This window comes from Anabrus simplex, chromosome X (genome assembly GCF_040414725.1).
Source record: "Anabrus simplex isolate iqAnaSimp1 chromosome X, ASM4041472v1, whole genome shotgun sequence".
NCBI lineage: Eukaryota > Metazoa > Arthropoda > Insecta > Orthoptera > Tettigoniidae > Anabrus > Anabrus simplex.
The window spans coordinates 67,669,564-67,690,286 of record NC_090279.1 but is presented as its reverse complement, the minus strand read 5'-3'; the positions used below and the strand labels follow the sequence as shown (position 1 = coordinate 67,690,286).

General features: G+C 40.5%; 1 protein-coding gene across 1 annotated transcript; it reads left to right on the top strand.

Annotated features, from left to right (window-relative positions):
• The first annotated feature begins 5,995 nt into the window (after positions 1 to 5,995).
• Positions 5,996 to 11,068, top strand: LOC137503282 (zinc finger protein ZFP2-like). Its single transcript, XM_068230827.1, has 3 exons — positions 5,996 to 6,314; positions 6,483 to 6,767; positions 10,908 to 11,068. The coding sequence occupies exons 1-3, from the start codon at positions 5,996 to 5,998 to the stop codon at positions 11,066 to 11,068; spliced, it is 765 nt and encodes a 254-aa protein (XP_068086928.1).
• The last annotated feature ends 9,655 nt before the right edge of the window (positions 11,069 to 20,723 follow it).

The window sequence follows — 20,723 nt, the reverse complement described above, 5'->3', positions numbered from 1 at the left end:
GAAAATAACAAACTGATTAATATGATCGTCTGCTGTCTATGACGTATGTAAGCAGACATATGAATTGCAAAATTCTATTGAGGCTAGAATACACTGACGGACTCCCCTCTTGTAGGTACTCATAGAATTTCACCGGATATTCTAACTGTCCTTCCCATTTAACACAGATATACCCTTTTTATTTTTATTTTTTTGAGTTATAAGTTTTTCTTCACAAAGCTTTTATAGGAGTCACATAAACACGAAATCCAGAAGTGTTCAGCCATTCAAACACTATTTTGTGAAAATAAGTTTTTATAGATATCGGACATAGGCATTAGGGCAGAAAATTTGAATATACAATAAACTAATTTGAATGTTAGGATGTGTAAAATATCCATTGCATTTCATTTTTGGAACAGAATATTCATCAGTCTGCATCTGGTGGCAGGGTCCGGTGTTGTGGTTCATTGACTCCAGTTAGATCGGTCTCGGGCCATGTCTGCATGTAGTCTTCCAACTTTCAGGCCGTTGTGCACTTTATCAGTCTATGCTGTCTGGTTCGTCCCTAGCGCCTCTTTTCACCGACTTTCTGTATAATAGTCTGACTTTCCCAATATATCGCCCTCTACACGCAATACATGCCCAAACCAGCCCACACGCCTATCCCCAATTTTCTTCTGGATCGGTGCATTGCCAAAAGTTTTCTAATAACATAATTTGAAATGTGATCTGGTCTAATTATGCCAGCCTTCCACCTAAGCAACTTCGTATCCATGATGCTTTGTTGGCGTTCTACCTCTAGAGCTGGTCAGCATTCGTTGCCGTAGAAAACGACAGGATGGATATCGATAGGACAGATATCAGTTCGGTAGAACTTAGTTTAGAGATGGCCCTTCGTCCAAAGTAAAGAAGGGCGCCTGTTGTCATTCTCCACTTCAGTCAGGCTTTGTATATCCTTCAGTTGACTTCATCAGTAAGTCGGCCATAATCATAGATTGTGGAGCCAATATACTTAAATATCTCTACTCGTGCTATATCTTCAACGTCAACATGCAACGATGTAATGCAATGTATTCTGTCTTGTTCTTGTTGAGGCGCGGGGCTTATTGCGCTAGTCGATTGTTCCAGTCTTCTGTTTGACGCTGCAGGTCTAGCTTATTCTCTTCAGCCAAATGATATCATTTGCATAGAGAAGTGTCCATGGTATCGGACTGCGCAGGTTTGTGGTAATTATGTCCATCACAAGAATAAGCTGCAGTGGTGATAAGCCGGGGCCTTGATGGACTCCTACAGTTATGCGGAAGTCATCAGACGCTCCTGCGGCAGCTTGAACACAACTCATTTGTTCTTTGTAGAGCAATTATACCCTCTCAGCAAGGTGCTCTGGAATGCCATTTACTTGTAGGGCTGACTGATTAGGTCATGAAGTACCCGATGGAAGGGCTTCTAAGGGTCCAGAAATTTGTGATGAAGCCTCTTATTCTTTTCACAGTGTTTCTCAAGTAACAGTCCGGCAACATGGGTTTCTCCTATTGCGCCACAATTTTAAACAAATCCAGCCTGGCTTGTTGTTTGTTTGTCTAAATCGCTAATCCTTTTGTCGAAGATTTGTTCTAAGTCTCTCATTGCGAGGCTCAGAAGTATGTTCGGGCCGTGATTAGAAAAATCGGCAGGGCTTCCCTTATTTCTGAATTGATACTCCATCGCTAGTCTGTTTGTTTTTGACCTTCTTTGATGATATGGTTGAAAAGCTTGCTTTAGCCACACTGCTGCATCTCCCCATTGAGAGAAACAAAACTCTGCTGGAAGATAATCGGGACAGATGGCTTTCCCTGGTTTCATTTCCTTCAGTATAGTCTGGACTTTAGTGACATCATTTTCCTACGTTGGACCTTCAACAGCGGAGGTGATTAGGATTGGTAGATACGGAAATTCCATGATTGAGATGTTGTCAAAATAGTTCCACCAGTGTACTCGCGCTTCCCGCCTGTCCAGTAGCAAATCGTCTGTTTCCTCATTCATGCCGTAAAAACGTTTGACTTCTGAAGTTTTGCGATGGCTCGATTGACTACCCGTTAAAAATTCCGCTCGAATTCGTGCATGTCATGTTTCACATATAGACCTGCCTACCGGTTTGATTTTGTTACGGCAAATACCTCCTTCATTTTACGAGTGGCTGCCTTGTAGGCATTCCAACGAGCAAGACACTCGTGGTACAGCTGCTTCTTCAACCGTACTGCATATTTAACATCTTCATTCCTTGGCCATATGTCATGTTTAATCCTTTGTTGTCGTCGCCCTGACTTAATTGTTCCGGGAATAGAGCGAAAGGCGTCTTTCAGTTTAGTCCGGCTCACTTCAACTATGGTGATTTGTGACTCTGTAACTTTTGCAACGACGTCAGTCTCCTTCTTCAGGGGCAACCATTTGATCCCAATTTGTCTATTTCCTGTGAAGTATTGGGCTCTTGGTGACTTTATCCACAGCTTAGAAGACTGGTCGTTCTTGCATCGCAAGGATTTAATAATGGGCAACTGTTATCTCTAGAACATCTTCGAGATTTCACACTCTCACAAGGATGTAGTCAATGCGAATTGGATGGGAGCCACTGTAGTACAGAGTAGATTAATATCACTCTTCTTGAACCGTGCGTTTGCGATGATCAGTTTCTGCATAATCGCGAATTTGTTGGGCATCGTCGTTCTTTTCTCCATGTCCATGAACGCCATGGACTGTTTGTTCTTCTTTCCTCGGTCCGACACGTCCATTCAGATCAGCGGCAGCGGTCTTCATGTCAGGCAGTGCCCAGAACGCATCTTTGGTTTCCATGCGCACGTCAGTTTGTGGAGCGTTGCGCTGAAACATTGGAATTTCCTTCTCTCCCCAATGCGGACGAGTTACATCAAGCGATTGTCAAACTTTTGCACCTCGGAGACTGAACCGTCAAATTTAGCTGATATGACAATGTCAACACCATGAGCTGTTCTTCGGTTTCTGTTGTACACCAGTTTGTAACCACACCTCTTTTCACATGACTTTTCTCTATTCCATCTTTTTTTCCGCACCTCTCAGATGCCTACAAGCCTTCTCTCAAGTGCAGTGGCTTATTCCCTACTTCACCCAGGCATAATTAAATGATGGGATACAAAATGGTTGTACTAGCATGGTTAGCCGTCACAGCCCGTGCGACGGTAACCCTAGCATAGTTTTCATGCTGACGGGGCACTGCCAATGCGCGTCCCTTCCAGGGGCTGCACTAACCTTGGCTCCGATACCATGAGACATATTTCTGTAATGATGTAACGGAATTATTTTACGGCCGGCTTGTCATGAAGCATTTAAGGGCTCATGACGGAAGGTAGTAACGCAGCTGCGGACATGGAGAACAGATGCCTTTTGCAGCCACTCCTCTAGAGAAGAAACGCTACCCTCTTTTCTGCATTAACTTCCAGAAATTTAGTGTACCTCTTCCGCCATCTGGTCCCTAGTGAACGTCTCCATCTCCGCGAAAGTTGCCATTAAAGAATTTGTACATGTTTGGTACGCGAGAGCTTTTATATTTTGCTCATGTTCATCGGCATTCCAGCGGGGAATCCGTATCCGTCACCTGGGATGCGCCACATGTTACAGCAATATAGCTGGTTCGTGTAGAATATTTATCAATGCAAAATGAAACATTATTTTACTGAAAACTAGTTGTGAACCTGATAAATTACTTGTCAGAGGAATCACGTATTCACGTAAAGAAGAAGGGTTACAGGCTGTTGCACCTTTGCTTGGTGTGATATGCCACAGAACGCATGACATACAATCCAGTGTCGTATTTTCTGCCCTCTGTTGTCTAGTGGTGTCAACATCAATATCTTGCTTGATGATCAAGAGATTTAGTCTGTCATATCTGGAATCAATGCCCCCTTTCATTTGTCCACTTATTTTCTCCAAAGAGAGCAGTAACAATGCATGGTCGAGCCTCCCATTACATTGCTTGTGAGCCAGTCATGCATTCGACTGGGCCATGTGAATTCAGTTCATACAGCATGAATTGGGAAGTACCAGTTCATATTACGATATATTTTAGCCCGCGTGATCGATTTTCCCATGTGGCAGTTGTAAGCGGATCTCACCTTTAACCAAGAAATTTGCATTTCCCGCCCTTCTTCCGTAGAATATGTAGAACTACTCTGTGGTGGGGAGACAGGCTCAGAATTGGATGCTATCCAACTATGTTATGAATCCACTAAAAATAATCACGTTGCCCGTGATCTTTTGAAATAAATAGAATAATATTCCTTCTTTTACATAGCAGCAATATCCACTACGGTGCAATTCAACGTCTTGTCATCTCGAATTTTGGCTCAAGCCTTGATTTTCATGCTCCTTCTATCCGTATTTTTAAAGTAATACGTGTAAGAATATTCAAGGGCATGATAGGTTGCGTTTGGTTTCTAAATCAGGATATTAGAACATTGTAATAAAACGCTACTCCAATGCCGTATTCTGTGTTGCCTTCATAATGTCTTTAACAGCAGTGTCTTGAGGAGAAAAGACAGTATCAATGCTAGCGAGAGAGCCGTCGTATACTTGTTATATTTCAGCTTTGCCAGGATTTCATCAGGATTAGTGGCTTCCGTGTTAAATACAGGAATTAAGACGTAGACTGATGTAGTACATGGTAGTAAGTATGAACGTCCTTGTGTAAACCTACCGTCCTATATGTAGGTTGGCTATGTTTGATTGCACATCAAAGATACATATTTCGGAAAAGCGACACAGTGACATAATAAAATGGTATAGTGATATGATAACAATGTAGAAATACAATATGTATATTTGTGTGACAAAATAAGATTCATAAAAGATTAGCCATGTTTCAACAGATCTTGCTGAATGTCGGCAAACGTTCTCAACTTTATTAATATCTACAACTTAGACATTCTCTCAAACAACCTCAAGAACAAGGTCCTTTACAAAAATTATTACTTGCCTGCGACAAAGAGCAGAGTGCTTCAACAAGATCAAAACTCCAAAGCATATGCCGTTCTTTATGTAGGAGATCAGACTACGGATTTCGATAGAATTATATGTGCTGGATTAAAGAGCTTGTACGAGTATTTACCCTTTTAGGCTGGACCACTTCTCATGCTTTCTTCAAATGAGGTTGTCTATTAACTCGTACATTTCTACACCGTGACAAGTTTCTTGCGCGTGATATCGTGATTAAGAAAAGACGCAACATGTTCTCGTAACAAGTGAGAGCTTTTGAAATTTAACCTCAGATGATGTTTACTCTCAGGAATGTAATGTTTATGAGTAACGAGCTCTCTGCACTGGATATCAGTGATTGGAATGTCCAGTAGCAAATCCCATGTGTGAGAGTTGTAGTGGAGTTGGCTGTTGAACTATTGCTCACATGGTTTTAATTTGTCACTGTAGATCGAGACCCGAGGAGAGCTATAGAGATCATCAACCTCCGGATGGCGGATCACCTAGTTTTAGGTGTAATGTGTGCAGTGACGTCCTGGTTGGGAAGTTGGACCTCTTGCAACCTCTGAAGAGACACAAGGAAGATCGACCCTTCAAGTGCGATCACTGCCGAAGCAGCTTGTTGGAACACCTCAGTATCCACCCGCTCCAAGTGTGCGGATTTTCTGATAAATGGTTTACAAAGAGGAAAATACTGACAGAGGACACGCGAATGCATAAAGGTGGGATTATAAACGAATGTTCAGTATCTCATAAAAATTTCAGGAAAAGGCCGGACGTTATGCGGTCTCACACAAGCGAGAACCAATACTGTTGCAACGTCTGTGGAAAATCCTTCAGCTGGAAAAAACTAGCAGGTCACATGGGTATTCACACAGGCAACAAGCCTCATTGTTGCACTGTATGTTGCAAATCATTTGTGAAGAAAAGCAGTTTATCTTATCACAAGCTGACTAAAACAGGAGAGAAGCCGTACAGGTGCAATATCTGTAGCAAGTCATTCATACAGAGAGGTAAACTAACCGAACATATGCGGACCCATACAGGCGAGAAGCCATACAACTGCAATGTTTGTGACAAATCATTTATACGGAGAGATAGACTTACCGAACATATGCGGACCCATACAGGAGAGAAGCCATACAGCTGTAATGTCTGTGGCAAATCATTCACACAGAAATGTAGTCTGACCGATCATATGCGGACCCATACAGGCGAGAAGCCATACAGCTGCAATGTCTGTGGCAAATCACTCACAAGCAAAGGCAGTCTGACCGATCATATGCGGATCCATACAGGCGACAAGCCATACAGGTGCAATGTCTGTGGCAAATCATTCATACGGAGAGGTACACTAACCGAACATATGCGGACCCATACAGGCGAGAAGCAATACAGTTGCAATGTCTGTGGCGTATCATTTATACGGAGAGATAAACTAACCGGTCATATTCAGACCCATAAAGGCGAGAAGCCATACACTTGCAATGTCTGTGGCAAATCACTCACAAGCAAAGGCAGTCTGACCGATCATATGCGGATCCATACAGGCGAGAAGCCATACAGCTGCAATGTCTGTGGTAAATCATTCATACAGAGAGGTAACCTAACCGCACATATGCGGAACCATACAGGCGAAAAGCCGTATAGTTGCAGCGTCTGTAACAAATCATTCAGACAGAAATGCATTTTAACCGAACATATGCGGACCCATACAGGCAAGAAGCCATACAGTTGCAATGTCTGTGGCAAATCATTCATACGGAGAGGTCAACTAACCGAACATATGCGGACCCATACAGGCGAGAAGCCATACAGTTGCAATGTCTGTGGCGAATCATTTATACGAAGAGATAAACTAACCGGTCATATTCAGACCCATAAAGGCGGGAAGCCATACAGTTGCAATGTCTGTGGCAAATCATTCACAAGCAAAGGCAGTCTGACCTGTCATATGCGGATCCATACAGGCGAGAAGCCATACAGTTGCAATGTGTGTGGCAAATCATTCCTACGGAGAGGTAAACTAACCGAACATATGCGGACCCATACAGGCGAGAAACCATACACCTGCAGTGTCTGTGGCAAATCATTCATACGGAGAGGTAAACTAACGGAACATATGCGGACCCATACAGGCGAGAAGCCATATAGTTGCAATGTCTGTGGCAAATCATTCATACAGAAAGGCATTCTAACCGGTCATATGCGGACCCATACAGGCGAGAAACCTTTCAGATGCAATGTCTGTGGCAAATCATTCACAAGGAAGGGCAGTCTGACCGATCATATGCGGACCAATACAGGCGAGAAGCCAAACAGTTGCAATGTCTGTGGTAAAACATCCAGAAAGAAAGGCAGTCTGACCTAACTGTTCATATGCGGACACAAACAGAAGAGAAGCCATACTGTTGCAAAGTTTATTCCACTGAAGCACAACTTGTAGGATTCCGGCAAGATATAGCAGATATCCTGGATTCAGAAGGTCAATTGGTCTGTATCGCGACTGACCTGTCTAAGGAATTTGATAGGGTAGATCGTGAGAGACTACTGGAAAAAATGAGTGCAGTTGACTAGATAAAAGAGTGACTGAATGTGTGGCTCTGTTTTTAGAAAATAGAACTCGGAGAATTAGAGTAGGTGAATCTTTATCCTGCCCTGTAAAAATTAAGAGGGGAATTCCTCAAGGCAGTGTTATTGGACCTTTATGTTTTCTTATATATATCAATGATATGTGTAAAGAAGTGGAATCAGAGATAAGGCTTTTCGCAGATGATGTTATTCTGTACAGAGTAATAAATAAGTTACAAGATTGTGAGCAACTGCAAAATGATCTCTATAATGTTGTGGGGTTGTTGCATTTTCAGATTAAAGCTCGCAAATGAGCTGTTTTCATTCAGTAATGGCTACTATACCCCACCCATATCCAATCCCTCCTTCAACGATAACGCCCCTTCCTCCCCAACATCAATAACCGAACCACCGCCGTCTCAATCTATATATGTAGGATTTAGACGGCAGTGAACCGAACTGCCGAACCTTACCCCCACCACTACCACGTGCAAGGGTTTGACAGCGGCATAGGTCCTACCCTTCCGAGGGCCCGGCTCAGACTGAATACTTTTGCCCTCCACTCGCGTGGGCGCGCTGTTGTACATCTCGTCACTCACCCTAAGCCCACGTGACGAATACGGCAGCTCCTATTGGTAGAAACATCTTGCGATTGCTATTGGTCGATTTGAGTTTGACAACTTGGACCACGTGGGACGACCACGTTTTTGACGTTTGTGACATTTTGCTTTACTTTGATTTGTATGTGGATATCTGTTATATTCGTTTGCGTGTTTGAAGAAAAAGTACAAGATATTTGAGGTAAGCATCTTTACTGTTCTTGTTTTACTAGTCTCCTGAGGCCAGAACATGAAAACATACCACACCAAGGCAAATGAATTTCGGATAATTTGAAACATAAGTGCGGCCAGTATCCAGTATTCGGGAGATAGTAGGTTCGAACCCCACTATCGGCATCCCTGAAAATGGTTTTCTGTGGTTTCCCATTTTCACACCAAGCAAATGCTAGGGCTGTACCTTAACTAAGGCCACGGCTGCTTCCTTCCCGTTCCTATACCTTTCCTGTCCCATCATCGCCATTAGACGTATCTGTGTCGGTGCAACGTAAAGCAACTAGCCTTATCATATTTGTCCCCCTGTGGGTAGGGCCAGTAGAATAACAGCCACAGCATCCTCTGCCTGCTGTAAGAGACGACTAAAAGGGGTCCCATGTGGGCTATGCACTTGGGAGCTTGGGTTGGCTACCACGGATCCCTTAATTGAATTTTGGCACTGCTTCCGCTTACTTGTGCCAGGCTCCCCACTTTCATCTATCCTATCTGATCTACCTCGATCACGACCTGTTCTTTTCTGCCCCCGATTGTATTATGTATGGAGGCCTAGGGAGTCTTATTTTCCCTCCATGGCCCTGGTCTTCCTTAGCTGATACCATCATTTTCCTAGTGTCAGACCCCTTCCATTTCTTCTCTCCGATTACTAATATATATAGGGGAAGGTTGCCTAGTTGTACTTTCTCTTAAAACAATGAACTAGATTTTAGGCCCTTTTAATCAACAAGCATCATCATCTTAAGCAAGGAGATTGGTGGTGAGGGCAAGATGTTTGGTGGCCATGACATATACTAGGAACTGTCCCATCATTCGCCTTACTGCAGGCGAAAGGAAAAGCCATTCTCAGGACAGCCAGTGGTAGGGGAACAGCCCGTTTCTGTGTCCCAAATGCAGAGGTGTAGAAATACGGTGGAACCATAGCTACCCCTCCTCTGCTTGTTTGGCCGGTTGGAGTGCATGCTGTCAGACCACAGATCAGCCTACTCTGCAACCACCAACATAGATTTCTGCCTTCGATATACAGTAGGTACAAATGGCAATGTCTGAAGTGAGTTTCCACTGTCTTCAACTGGCATTTCGTCTAGGTCACAGCAAAGTCCCTTGCACACCGTAATGTTGTGGAAGTAGCAGCATATTGTTCATAATACTGTACTAAATTAGCAAGCAATTCCTTGGACATAGCTCTTAATAGGTGGAGCTATGTTGAGACTTGGCATGGGAATGTTTTGTGCTGGATCAGCTGCCATATTATTGTATGTAGATCCTGATGCTACATATTTCTGTAAATTTATTAGAACTCCTCTCCTGCGGATGGACTGAAAGGAAGCATTATTTGTACCTCCTGCATGTTGTAAGAGGGAGCAATCACAGAATCTGTAAGCTCTCTCTTGTCTTTTAAACCCTCAAATATATTCATGATTCAATCCTTTTCTATGTAGCAGAAAAATTTTGATATATCCTACTGTCACATAAAAGAGAACATTTTTTATTGTAAATGGTGTAGGTCATTGAAAACAAGGGATGCATACAATTTTGTAGCTTGACATTGTTTATCATCTAAATGCAGATGACTGAATGATATGTTGTGTTTTGGTGCAGTATGTAGGAACAGAGTATGTGCTATTGTAACATATCGCCATATGCCACATATTATTATGAGTAACACACAGGGTTCATTAAAAAACGGATTATTGGATGTAGGAGGACAATGGCTGTTAGGAAGCTATACTGCGCCTAGTTAGAGTGAAGTCGGTACCAAGCATGGATAGACGGACATTTTTCGACGTGTAGGCGCGGAGATTCTGTCCGCTGGTTAACATTTTCAACCAACCACGTGCTGGAGTGGGGAGAACCGAGCTTCCGGAGCTGGCAAACTGCAAGCGAAATGGAGACAACTTGACCCAACCTGGTATAAAATTTCATTGGAATCTGTCAGAGCCATATTCCACAGTTTATTGGTATGGAGAAAACGAGACTTGAATTGTCATATGCCTGTGAATAATAACATTGTATAATTATGCCCGTTTCATGTATATTACGTTCAAACCGATAGCCTGGTTTGAACCTGTTTTGGTTGTGGGACCGGAAGGCGAGGTTTTACGGGTCGAAGTTCTTTGGCAGGACGGAGGAAGGAAGGTGGTTGAAAAAGAACTTGGAAAGGGGAAGCCGCGCCATGTTAGAAGCTCTGTTTGTTTTAATTATGGTGTTTGACATAGTATAAACAATGATCTGGACAGTTACCTCTGTCTAAAATATTCGTATTTGAGTAGTCGCCAGGGTGCGGGCTGGTGAATGACTGTATACGTTGCTTACTTCAGACTGTGAGTGATTTTCTCATATTTTAGGCGTCTCACGTATGTACTTTGTTCACGGTAGCAACGAGTGATCGGGGCCCGGGCGCGGAATACGCGTATGCTGTGTGTGTACCGTCTTATATATTGCCGTTTTGAAGGACAGGAAACTGCCCGCAATCTAATGGTGCATTTATTTAACTGTAACTCTGTTGCACAGGTTGTTGCCTAATTACAACCTAATCATTAGGGGTGGATCCCATGTGCTTGTTGCTTAAAGAAACGGCGAAGAAGAAGACTTCCACAACAGCTATATTGGAGGATACCGAAGCCTACTGGAGAATCATGGCCGTCTTTGGACTCGAGAGGACGAGGCTTCGATTCCTGGAGATCGCTGAGATGTCAGGCTAAGGCCTGAATGACACCAGCGGTCATGTGACCGCCGTTGCTGGTTCCTGTTGTCAAAGCTAAGCTTTCTAATGTCTATTAGCATGTTGTAGTTATCAGATAGATATACAGGCAAATTAGATTTCTATGTAAATATTTGTGCATATTTAAAGTCAGCCAGTGAGGCGTATGTCTTGATTTAACTTCAGTAAAGGAAATGTGTTCATAAGCTATAGCATGTATTAGCTTGGGACGTGAGTGTTATATAGATAGTTGGGGTTTAAGGGGAATAATTAGGATATATTTAGTGTTGTGTGAATTTATTCACTGGGGACATGTTTCTGTCTGTGTGTTCTACGACTTCATTTGAGATTTATTTGGATAGCGTCCTCACAGAATTTTTAGGCCTTAAGCCTTAAATGTCGCATGGGAGCGAGGGTTATGTTTGCAAGGTCAGAGAAGGATTTTTCTTTATCCTTTATTTACTGTCATCTCTGCACGCGGCATGCATTTCAGGTACCATTAAGACGTGCGACAGAGCTGTGGACACCGTCGAGTGAATTAAGATCTTTAGATATGCAGGGAAAGCAGATTTTGGAGTTGATACGGGTCGGACTTATGTGTCGCGAGTTGTAAGGCTAGAGGATGCTTATATATGGATAACGGGGGGCTGAAACTAGGAGAGTGTACCTAGGGAGTGAAGCCAAGAGGCCTGGGCGCCCATCTGTGTTGAATTAAGTGGGGGTCGAACCCACGTTACGTTGAGCAAAGAGCTCGTGTAACCCGAAATGGCTAGTGTGGCCAGATATGTGTATGAGATAGGCAGTAGCCCTATGTATTTGCTGAGGTTGAGGTATTATTGTATGTGATTTCGCCGGCTGTTGAAAATAAGAGCCGAGCTTGTTATTGTGAGGAGAGGAACCTTGTCTCGGGTACGGAGACCTAAGCCAGGCAGACCAAGCTGGCTAGTGAATGAATGAAGGCCTTAGCTGCCAGTGAGCAACTGAGTCCAGCCTGTTAGAACAATTCTAAGAAACCTGCAGCCCCTTGCTAGCCCGTCGTGTTTTGGTTTGTGTGTCACAGCTGTGTGCATTCCTTTCAGTGAGGGTGCAAGTCGGAAGTATTGTGCCGGGCCAGGCGCAATTGGTCTACGCCCACATATCGGAGCTGAACCCCGATAGATATCCCATGATATGCATTTTCCCATGTGTCTTTTGTTTACAGGTGTGTGTGTATACATATGTTTTTCTGATGGTGTTGTGACCAGTGTTTTTTTGTTTATCTTGCTTAACCAACGTTGTTTAAATGTGCGTCTATTTTAGCTCGTAAGCTAATAGCTGGGTTGTAAGGTTTCTTAACCATTCTCATTTGCATATGGCTCGGGCCATATTTAGAGTCTGTGTTTTTCTTTTGGAAGGGAGAGTAGGATGGCTTGAACAAGAGGTTTATTTATCCCCGTGTCCGAATATATTTGCATCGGACCGTGTTTATATCAAGTTAATGTGGATTTGCCTAATAGTGTATTTTCTGATAACGCGGCATTTTCTTGGACAATTTTAGTATTGCGAAAGTTAGACATGAAATTAGAAAGTTTAGCGGCGTCGACAAACCAGTCGAATGTAACGCGTATCCAAGTACATTTCCCCTGTGATCATAAATATTTGTTCCTCGGGTCGTAACCCGATTTATGTAAATTTGATTCACTTGTTGTATTTTTCAAATAATGTGCTCGGCACAGGATTTCTTTGGCCCAGAGAGGTCGTTGGTTCGTTTAATTTTTCTTTATTTGTGACATTTAGTATGAATGATATCTATGTTTTATTGAATAAATCCATCTTTGGCTTTTTTTTGGGTTCTTATTCACCAGAATTGGTTTCTTCAAACACTACTCTGCCAGAGACTTGCCATCCTCTAGTAGATGCAAAAGAAGTACAAATCTCAATATTTTTCAGTGTGTGGCCCTAGGTGCCTCTTTTGACAGACTGAAAGATGTATCATATAGTAAGTTCCTTGGGAAAATACAAATGGTGTTGCTGAAAATTTTTGCAATGTCAGTGCAATGTTAAACTGCAATAAGAGAGAAAAGTATTATGTTGTACCTTGTCAGTTCCAGTCTCTCTTTCATAAATGAATGATCTTGTATTTGTGTTGTATTGGATAGTTTTCTGGCTGATGAATATTAATTGATGATTAACACTGCTGAATATAATGTCATGCGATTATGATATACTATGATCACTAAAACTTTTGTTCAAATTTCTACCCCATTTTATACCTGTAACACTGTGGATAGTAGGTAGAATATAGCTCCATAAATCAAAAGATCATGTTTCATTTCAAGTTACCTTTGAATCCTACAAACTCCCTCCTTAGCATATGAGTTTTATTTCCTGCTTAAGTGGCATATCTTGATACTATTGACTGTTACAGTTGGCTTAAGTAGTGTTAAAGAGGACTGATGTACGAGGGGATGTTAGTGTCTATTTCTGCCATAGGTCTTAATCTGAGATAAGTATTGCCAATCCCACTCACCTTCAGGTCACTTCCTTCCTCCCTTTGTGAGTTAGCTTCCTTTTTCCTCAGCAGAAACAAACAAAAGCAGCACAGGCACGGCCAGTCACTCCGATCCTTCAAGGCTTTGTGGATTAGTAAAAATAAAATATAGCTCCATAATTGAAATAATTATAATAAGCAGCACAAGTGGTAAGCTTCTTTTCTCCAGCACAAAAAATTATTAATAATAATAATAAAGCACAGGCCAACCTCCAGGTGTATTGTTGTTCAGAATGCAGTATTTCAGAAAAAGGTAACAGAAAGAAGGAATGAAAGAAAAGGAAATGAAAGAAAAATATAAGAGAAATAAAAAAGAAAAAATATATTAAATGTAATATTTAAGAGTGGAGGGGGGACGAGAACCTGGGGACCCTCCGCGCGCTAAACGATTTAAATCACCCGCCCGGTAATTTTAGTTCAGCCCTGTTTACACTAGAGGCGCTGGTGTGCAATTCCTGGCGATCTTTGCGCAGCCGTTGCGTACAGAAGTAAAAAATAACGTTGAGAGTCATCTCTTACTCATTCTCTTTGACCACGTGTAAAGCCCACTAGAGCAGGACTGTACTGATAGTTGATAGTTAGAAATATAACGGGACATTGCACCCAGTGCTGTTTTCAAGAAGTGTCGTGTACTCTGGAGTTGTCACTGGTAATTCATCCTTTCCTAAATTCAGCCCGTTCTACTGACTGATACAAATGAAATCCGTTCTTTAAGTGTTTGTTTTAAGTGATTACACTGAATTAAAATATCAGGTTTTGTTCCTAGGTGTGAGGTATGTGTTACATAAGACGCGTATTAGCCATTTGTACAGCCTATTGGGTTAATTTATTGTGCTACAGATTTTCTTCATTGAGAAATTGTGCTTTCTATCATTTACACTGTGTCCACAATCTCTATTGTCGATAAGGTTCAAGTTCTATAATTTACTTTTGCGAAAATTATACATCTCAATTGGGAACAGTAAGAAGTTCATACTAATCTTTCTCAGTTTCAGCATTCTACATATTTTTAACATTTAATATTTTTAATTTTCTTAAATTTTATTTCTACTTAAGCATTAAAACTGTATACGCATATAACCGGCATCCTTTTTGAAAACTCCTGGCCTTTGTGTCACAAGTGCCAGCAAATCTGTTCCTCGTGTGTTGTAGCAATATAACGTAACTTACCTTACCTATCAAAATTTTTTGGAGTGAAGAATATTTCTGAAGGGCTACGCAGGTGAAGAATCGCGGATATTAGTTTCAGAAAGGAATTACAATATGTAGTGCATAATTTTTATTATTGTGTTGCTGTGTTATTTACCTATGTTTGCAATTTAATAGTGACGCTGTGAATGTTGAGTTGTTCTTTAAACTGTAGGCTGCGACATATGGTAGTAGGGTTCGAAATTTTGAGAAGTTTCCGTTTAGGATATCATATGTAGAATTCTTGTTATGGTTATCAGTGTTGTTATGGAGATTCTTCTGCATTGTATCAGTCATAGAAAACTTCAGGTCCAATAGGTATGATCACAATATTAACAGTCATGTAAAATTTTGAGTATCTTTGGTATGTTCATAATATTGACGGTCATGTAAAATTCAAGCAAAATGCTTAGTCTATTGACAGATAACCTAAGTAGCAATGACAGAAATAAGGTAATATATTTCTCTGGCCTATGTTTTAGTGTAAAATCATTGGAAGTAATCAAGAACCCCAGTACCTTCTAACTACTTCAGTTGCAGTGTGAAATGGACCTGCAAGTAAAAATCAAAGAGGAACCAGCCTGGCTTGAAAGAACAACAAATGCATCACTTGTGAGTCTCATGGCAAATAACTTTTTAGAGGTCAGAATTTAACCCTTTGTAGCTGAATAAGTTTGGCAGGGGCATAATTTACTATGTGCTTCCCCAATATTAACCCCAGCAGTCGCCATTTGCTACATGGGCATCTAGGAAAAGTATGTCTCTCTTTTGTTTCTTTGTCTGGAGTATGTGATAATGTACTACGCAAGGCAGCCAACTCTTAGGAAGTACAAACAACAGTATTTATATACATCTATAGGTCCAACTAGTGACAGAAACTTTGTTCATTGGGGCAAGGAAAGGGGTTCTGGTGGCACATGCCCCCAGATGATGGTCGCCAAGTGGACAATTGGCCTCTAGCATTTACTAGGGAGATGGCAGTGCATGCTATGTTTGATAGTGGCAAAAAGCTGAATTAAAGTTGTGGACTTGATAGTGAAGGAACCTTGGTTAGGTCCAGCTACCAATGAAGTTGTGACAGGCAGCGTTTCAAGATCGAGGCATCAGGACATTTCATGAGCTAAGTACCCATCAAATGACTGTTTATTGTTTATTGATTACCTCTGGCGTTTATTGAAATGGATTTCTGTAGGTTGTATGGTTATGTTTTTATTCTCCATGGTTTGGTAATGGTATCGTTGTGGGATTGACATCATCTCCTATCATACATTATCCAATTTTAGTGCTAGTAACTGCTGAAATGAAGGACAATTGTGGGTGCTGGATTTAATTCGGTTATGGCAAGTAGGTCTTTGAATCTCATAGTGAACATATTTTCCTCCAAAAGAAATTCCAGGTAAGATTTGCATCATTTAAACTTCTTTACAATGTTACTAATGTTGGGTGATCTCATATTAAAACTCTGCCTTGGCGGAGAAGCTGTGAAATAATTTTGGAGAAGAAGCGACTTATTGTCATCATCTTTCCTTGCTCTGTCTGTTGCTACTGTAAACACAGTCCATTGTAATCTTCTGAATGTGTGGCTTACAGTTCACTCTCTCTTCATCTGATAGCTTACATGGTGATGTGATAACATTCTACTTTCATGTTGGGGAGTGTAATTTGGGTCCATTCTAGAGGTATTTGATGAAGCTGAATATCCCAGCACACGTCTGTAGTTATACTGGCATAAAAGTGAATTCCTGCACATCATTCTTGCACCTCAGAGTCTTTGAAAACCTTGAGAGTTGGAAGAGGGATATTCAATGAATAATTGTGACTCGGCAGCAAAAATCTACTCCCAACACTGTGAACTGCTAATTTATAGATGTTATATTGTCCAGGAGTTGCTTAAAGGTGAAATTCTGCAGCTTATGCACACTGTTCTCTGAATAAATGTTTGCTGGTTGAGTTCTAAATTATAGACACTACAGAAGAGAACGGTGTCTGAACATATCTGAGATGCGAGTGCACTGCTATTCAAGATCTATACTCTTGACACTTCTTGTTATGTTCTATTCTTCTATTGTCATCAACAACAATGGAATTCAAGAACTACATGTGACCCTACAAATAAATTTCAAAACAAAATAAAACAAGCTATCCAGCAAACAGACTTTATTCTCACAGAACAAGGAAAGGAAAGCCTCACTATCAAAAAATCCCAAACTCCCCACAGTAAGAGCCATCCCCAAAATACACAAAAGCTCATGTCCCATTAGACCAATAGTAAATTATGATGTGCCAATTTACAATTTAAGCTAACAACTGAAAAAATCCTAAAAGAGAAAATCTCACTTAAAGAAGACAGATAAATTAAAACCAGACTAGAACTAATCAACCCCTTTCCGCCAGAAAGCGCCCGACTGTTCACTTTGCCTTCATAAGAATATTGTTTTGTGTAATTTTTTTTGGTGGGGATGTTTTATCAATTTTTTTTAAGTTAACCTTTTTAGCCTTTACATTTGTTTGGGTTCGAGGAACTCTCCCACGATTTCGGTATGATAAATTGATATACTTAGCATGGAAGGCTTATTTACCCTTATCACTTAATTTTTTATTATTTTTTCTAGGTTTAAGGGTATTGCCCGAGAACACCCAGCTGCATTATCTGTATACGTGTGCAATCTATGCAATAGTTTTGTAGTTTTTGGTAGTGAATTGTTTATTAGGCTTTGATGAACATGTAGTACAATATACTAGCCTTAGGAAATAAAAGAAGAGTGAGAATTTGTCTTGAAGTTGTCTAGGCAACGGTCTTGAACTTCCGCGAGTGCTGGTCAGCTGTTTAGTTCGTAAACATGACGGGATTGAATAGTGCGGATATTGAGACTGAGCTGAATAACGGCATAAGAAATGACACAGATTTGTTGAGCAGGGGTGGAGGTAAATTTTTAGTTAGTAAATAACATATCAACAAAGATAATTTTACTGATAACTGTGATATAAGTGAATACGGATATCTAGAAATCGGACCTGATGATGATGCGGCTGCAATTCAGGTAACACAAACATTTTGTTTCATTACTCAATGATTATACGGATGATGTTGAACCTATCAATAATTTCAAAAGAGTATTATGAGAAATAGGTTATATTTTTACATATGTTAGGCGGAGACAATCTATTCAGTGACATTACCGATTGCGTATATATTAATGCAGCAATCAAACAGGCGCATTTCAGTAAAATAGAAACAGAATGGGAAGACACTTGCTAGAGGAAATGAAAGTTGATATACAAGGTCACCATTACACTTCCAGAATCTCATCTTTATTGGCTTAGGGGGATTTAGACAACATGAGAATATGACAAATACAGCCTACCTCAGTGTTGAGTATCTCCAGCACGGGTGGGGGTTTGAACCGACAAACTTATGACTCAATGAATAGAGAAATGGACATGACGGTATGTTAAATGTTGTAAATGATGGCATATTTTCTAATATTATTGAAAATGTGAATACATTGTGATCAATATTTTTTATAATATTTAACCTTTTCAGAAACGGTGTGCTCTGTTTGAATGTTTCCTAATTAATAGGTTGAAACCTGGGGATAAGCGGAGAAAAAATGTGGGTGGTAAAGGGTTAAAGATACCCTTTGACATCACTAACATGCACACCAACGTAACAATAGATGAATCCATTAAAATTATCGAAAATCTTCAGAAAGAAAATACTTCACTCCAGGAAACCAAAGAAATAATTAGCCTTATTAGAACAATGCTACACCAAAATAGCTTTGCATTCACTGATAAGATGTATTGCCACAAAGAAGGGTTAGCCATGGGCTCAGCCTTATAAGGTATAATAGCAAACATTCTTTTGAATAACTTTAAAAACATCTTCTGAACGTATCAGCATTCAAAAGGAATATTGTACTGGAGCAGGTATGTAGGTGTCATCATGTGCATATGATAATGACTTCACTAATGCACACCAGTTATTAAACACACTAAATTATTTACAAAATTTCACCAGCTTCACAATGGAGCAAGAATCTAATAAGAAAATAACACCACAATCAGCAGGAATAATGGCAACCTGTCTTACAAAGTGTACAGCAAGCCCACTCAGGTGTTGCATGCTATTGACGAGTCTAACCATGCATACACAATAAATATCAGGATTGAATACAATGATACACAGAGCTGTTTCCATACCAATGAGCACAATGGATTTCAATGAAGAGGCACGAATTGTTAAACAAATCATGAAAGAAGACAACCACCCTCCAGGCACAGTAGATAAAATATTAAACAAACAAAAGAAAAGTCCCTGGAAAACCACCACACTTGGTTCTCAACTACATTAATAATAACACATAAAAAGTAGGTTATATCTTTAGGAAACGGGGTTTTAATTAACCTTTAGGATGAACAACACACTGCAGAGACACATCAACAAGTGCACCTAAACAAAAAAGACCCTTTCTCAAAGTCACGATTCTATGAACTCAAGTGCCAAGAACTTAACTGCAATGCCACCCATATAGGTCAGACAAAACAAAATTTCCACACAAGATGCGAAGAACACAATAAACGATCAGATATAATCAGCATTCAGCCTTTGGGGAGCATATGTACGACAGTTCACACTATTTCACAGACATCAACACAGATCTAAAAATTTTACACATTGAAAATAAAATCAAATCTTCGAATATGAGGGAAGCAATCGAGATCTACATCGCAAAAAGTGCTAACGTAACCAACTTAAATGAACATACACACTTAAAAAATTCCCCGCACATCGCTCTACTCACATAATATCTGGACCATACTTACTCATAAAATTGGCATTTATCACAATAATATCCTATAGATATTCTCTATTTCAATTCCATACATTATTCATCTAAAATCATTCAGTTGCATTCCTCCATCTTACATAAAAGTACATTATAACATGAAGTAGGTTATTAACCTTCTCTCCCCTCTCCAGTGTGGAAAGAGTATTCCACAGTTCCATCGTTCCATCCTACTTCCCCCTCTCCTCTCCATGGTACAATGTACTAGATTTTAACATCCAGTACGAGGGATCCGCAATGTTCGGCACTCCCCTCTCATGCTTCCTTTCCCCTCTCCGTAAGGTTTGTGCTATACTCAAAACTTTCCATTCACCTCTCCATGACCACAGTCCTGAAATAGTATTTGGTGACAACAAAGTTGGCATTGGCAGTCTAGATAAGTTCAGGAGTTTCCTCGATATATTAATACTTGTAAATTTCTTATTTGTCAGTACTGGCTCATATTATCACTGAACTCTCTATCATTGACAAGTTTATGCAACGTAAACAATGCTGTACATATATGCATATTTTGTGTGATTTCATAGAGTCTGAGGATGTTCTTATAGAATGAAACATGTCATTCTTTGTATAATAGAGTGTTTATAGTGTAATAATTTATGTTAAAATTGTATGTTTGACAAACTAGAAAGTTTTTTTGTTACATTTCACTAAGTCTACAATGGAAAGTATGGCTTCATCTTTAACAAACTCTCCATTTTGTGCATCATTTTATCTTCCTTTCCTTAGTTCAGCTACTGTTCGATTTCTTCTGTATTAAATGAGATAAGTGAGTATATTCTGGAATTTTATACTTTAATTCGCTTTTATTAGTAAACTAACTTGTAATAGAATGTAAGCTTTTGATCACAGTCCCTTCTGCACCCCTGTAGTGTCAAAATGTTTCATGAATCCAAGTGAAAAATTTAAAGGTCTCGTAGTACGAGGGCCATCCGATAAATAGGTTTCCCTATTTTACAAAAAATACAAGCAGGCTATTTACACTTGTACTGGCCCTGCAGTGTGGGGGTAGCATACCTGCCTCTTACCCAGAGGCCCCGGGTTCAATTCCTGGCCAGGTCAGGGATTTTTACCTGCTTCTGAGGGCT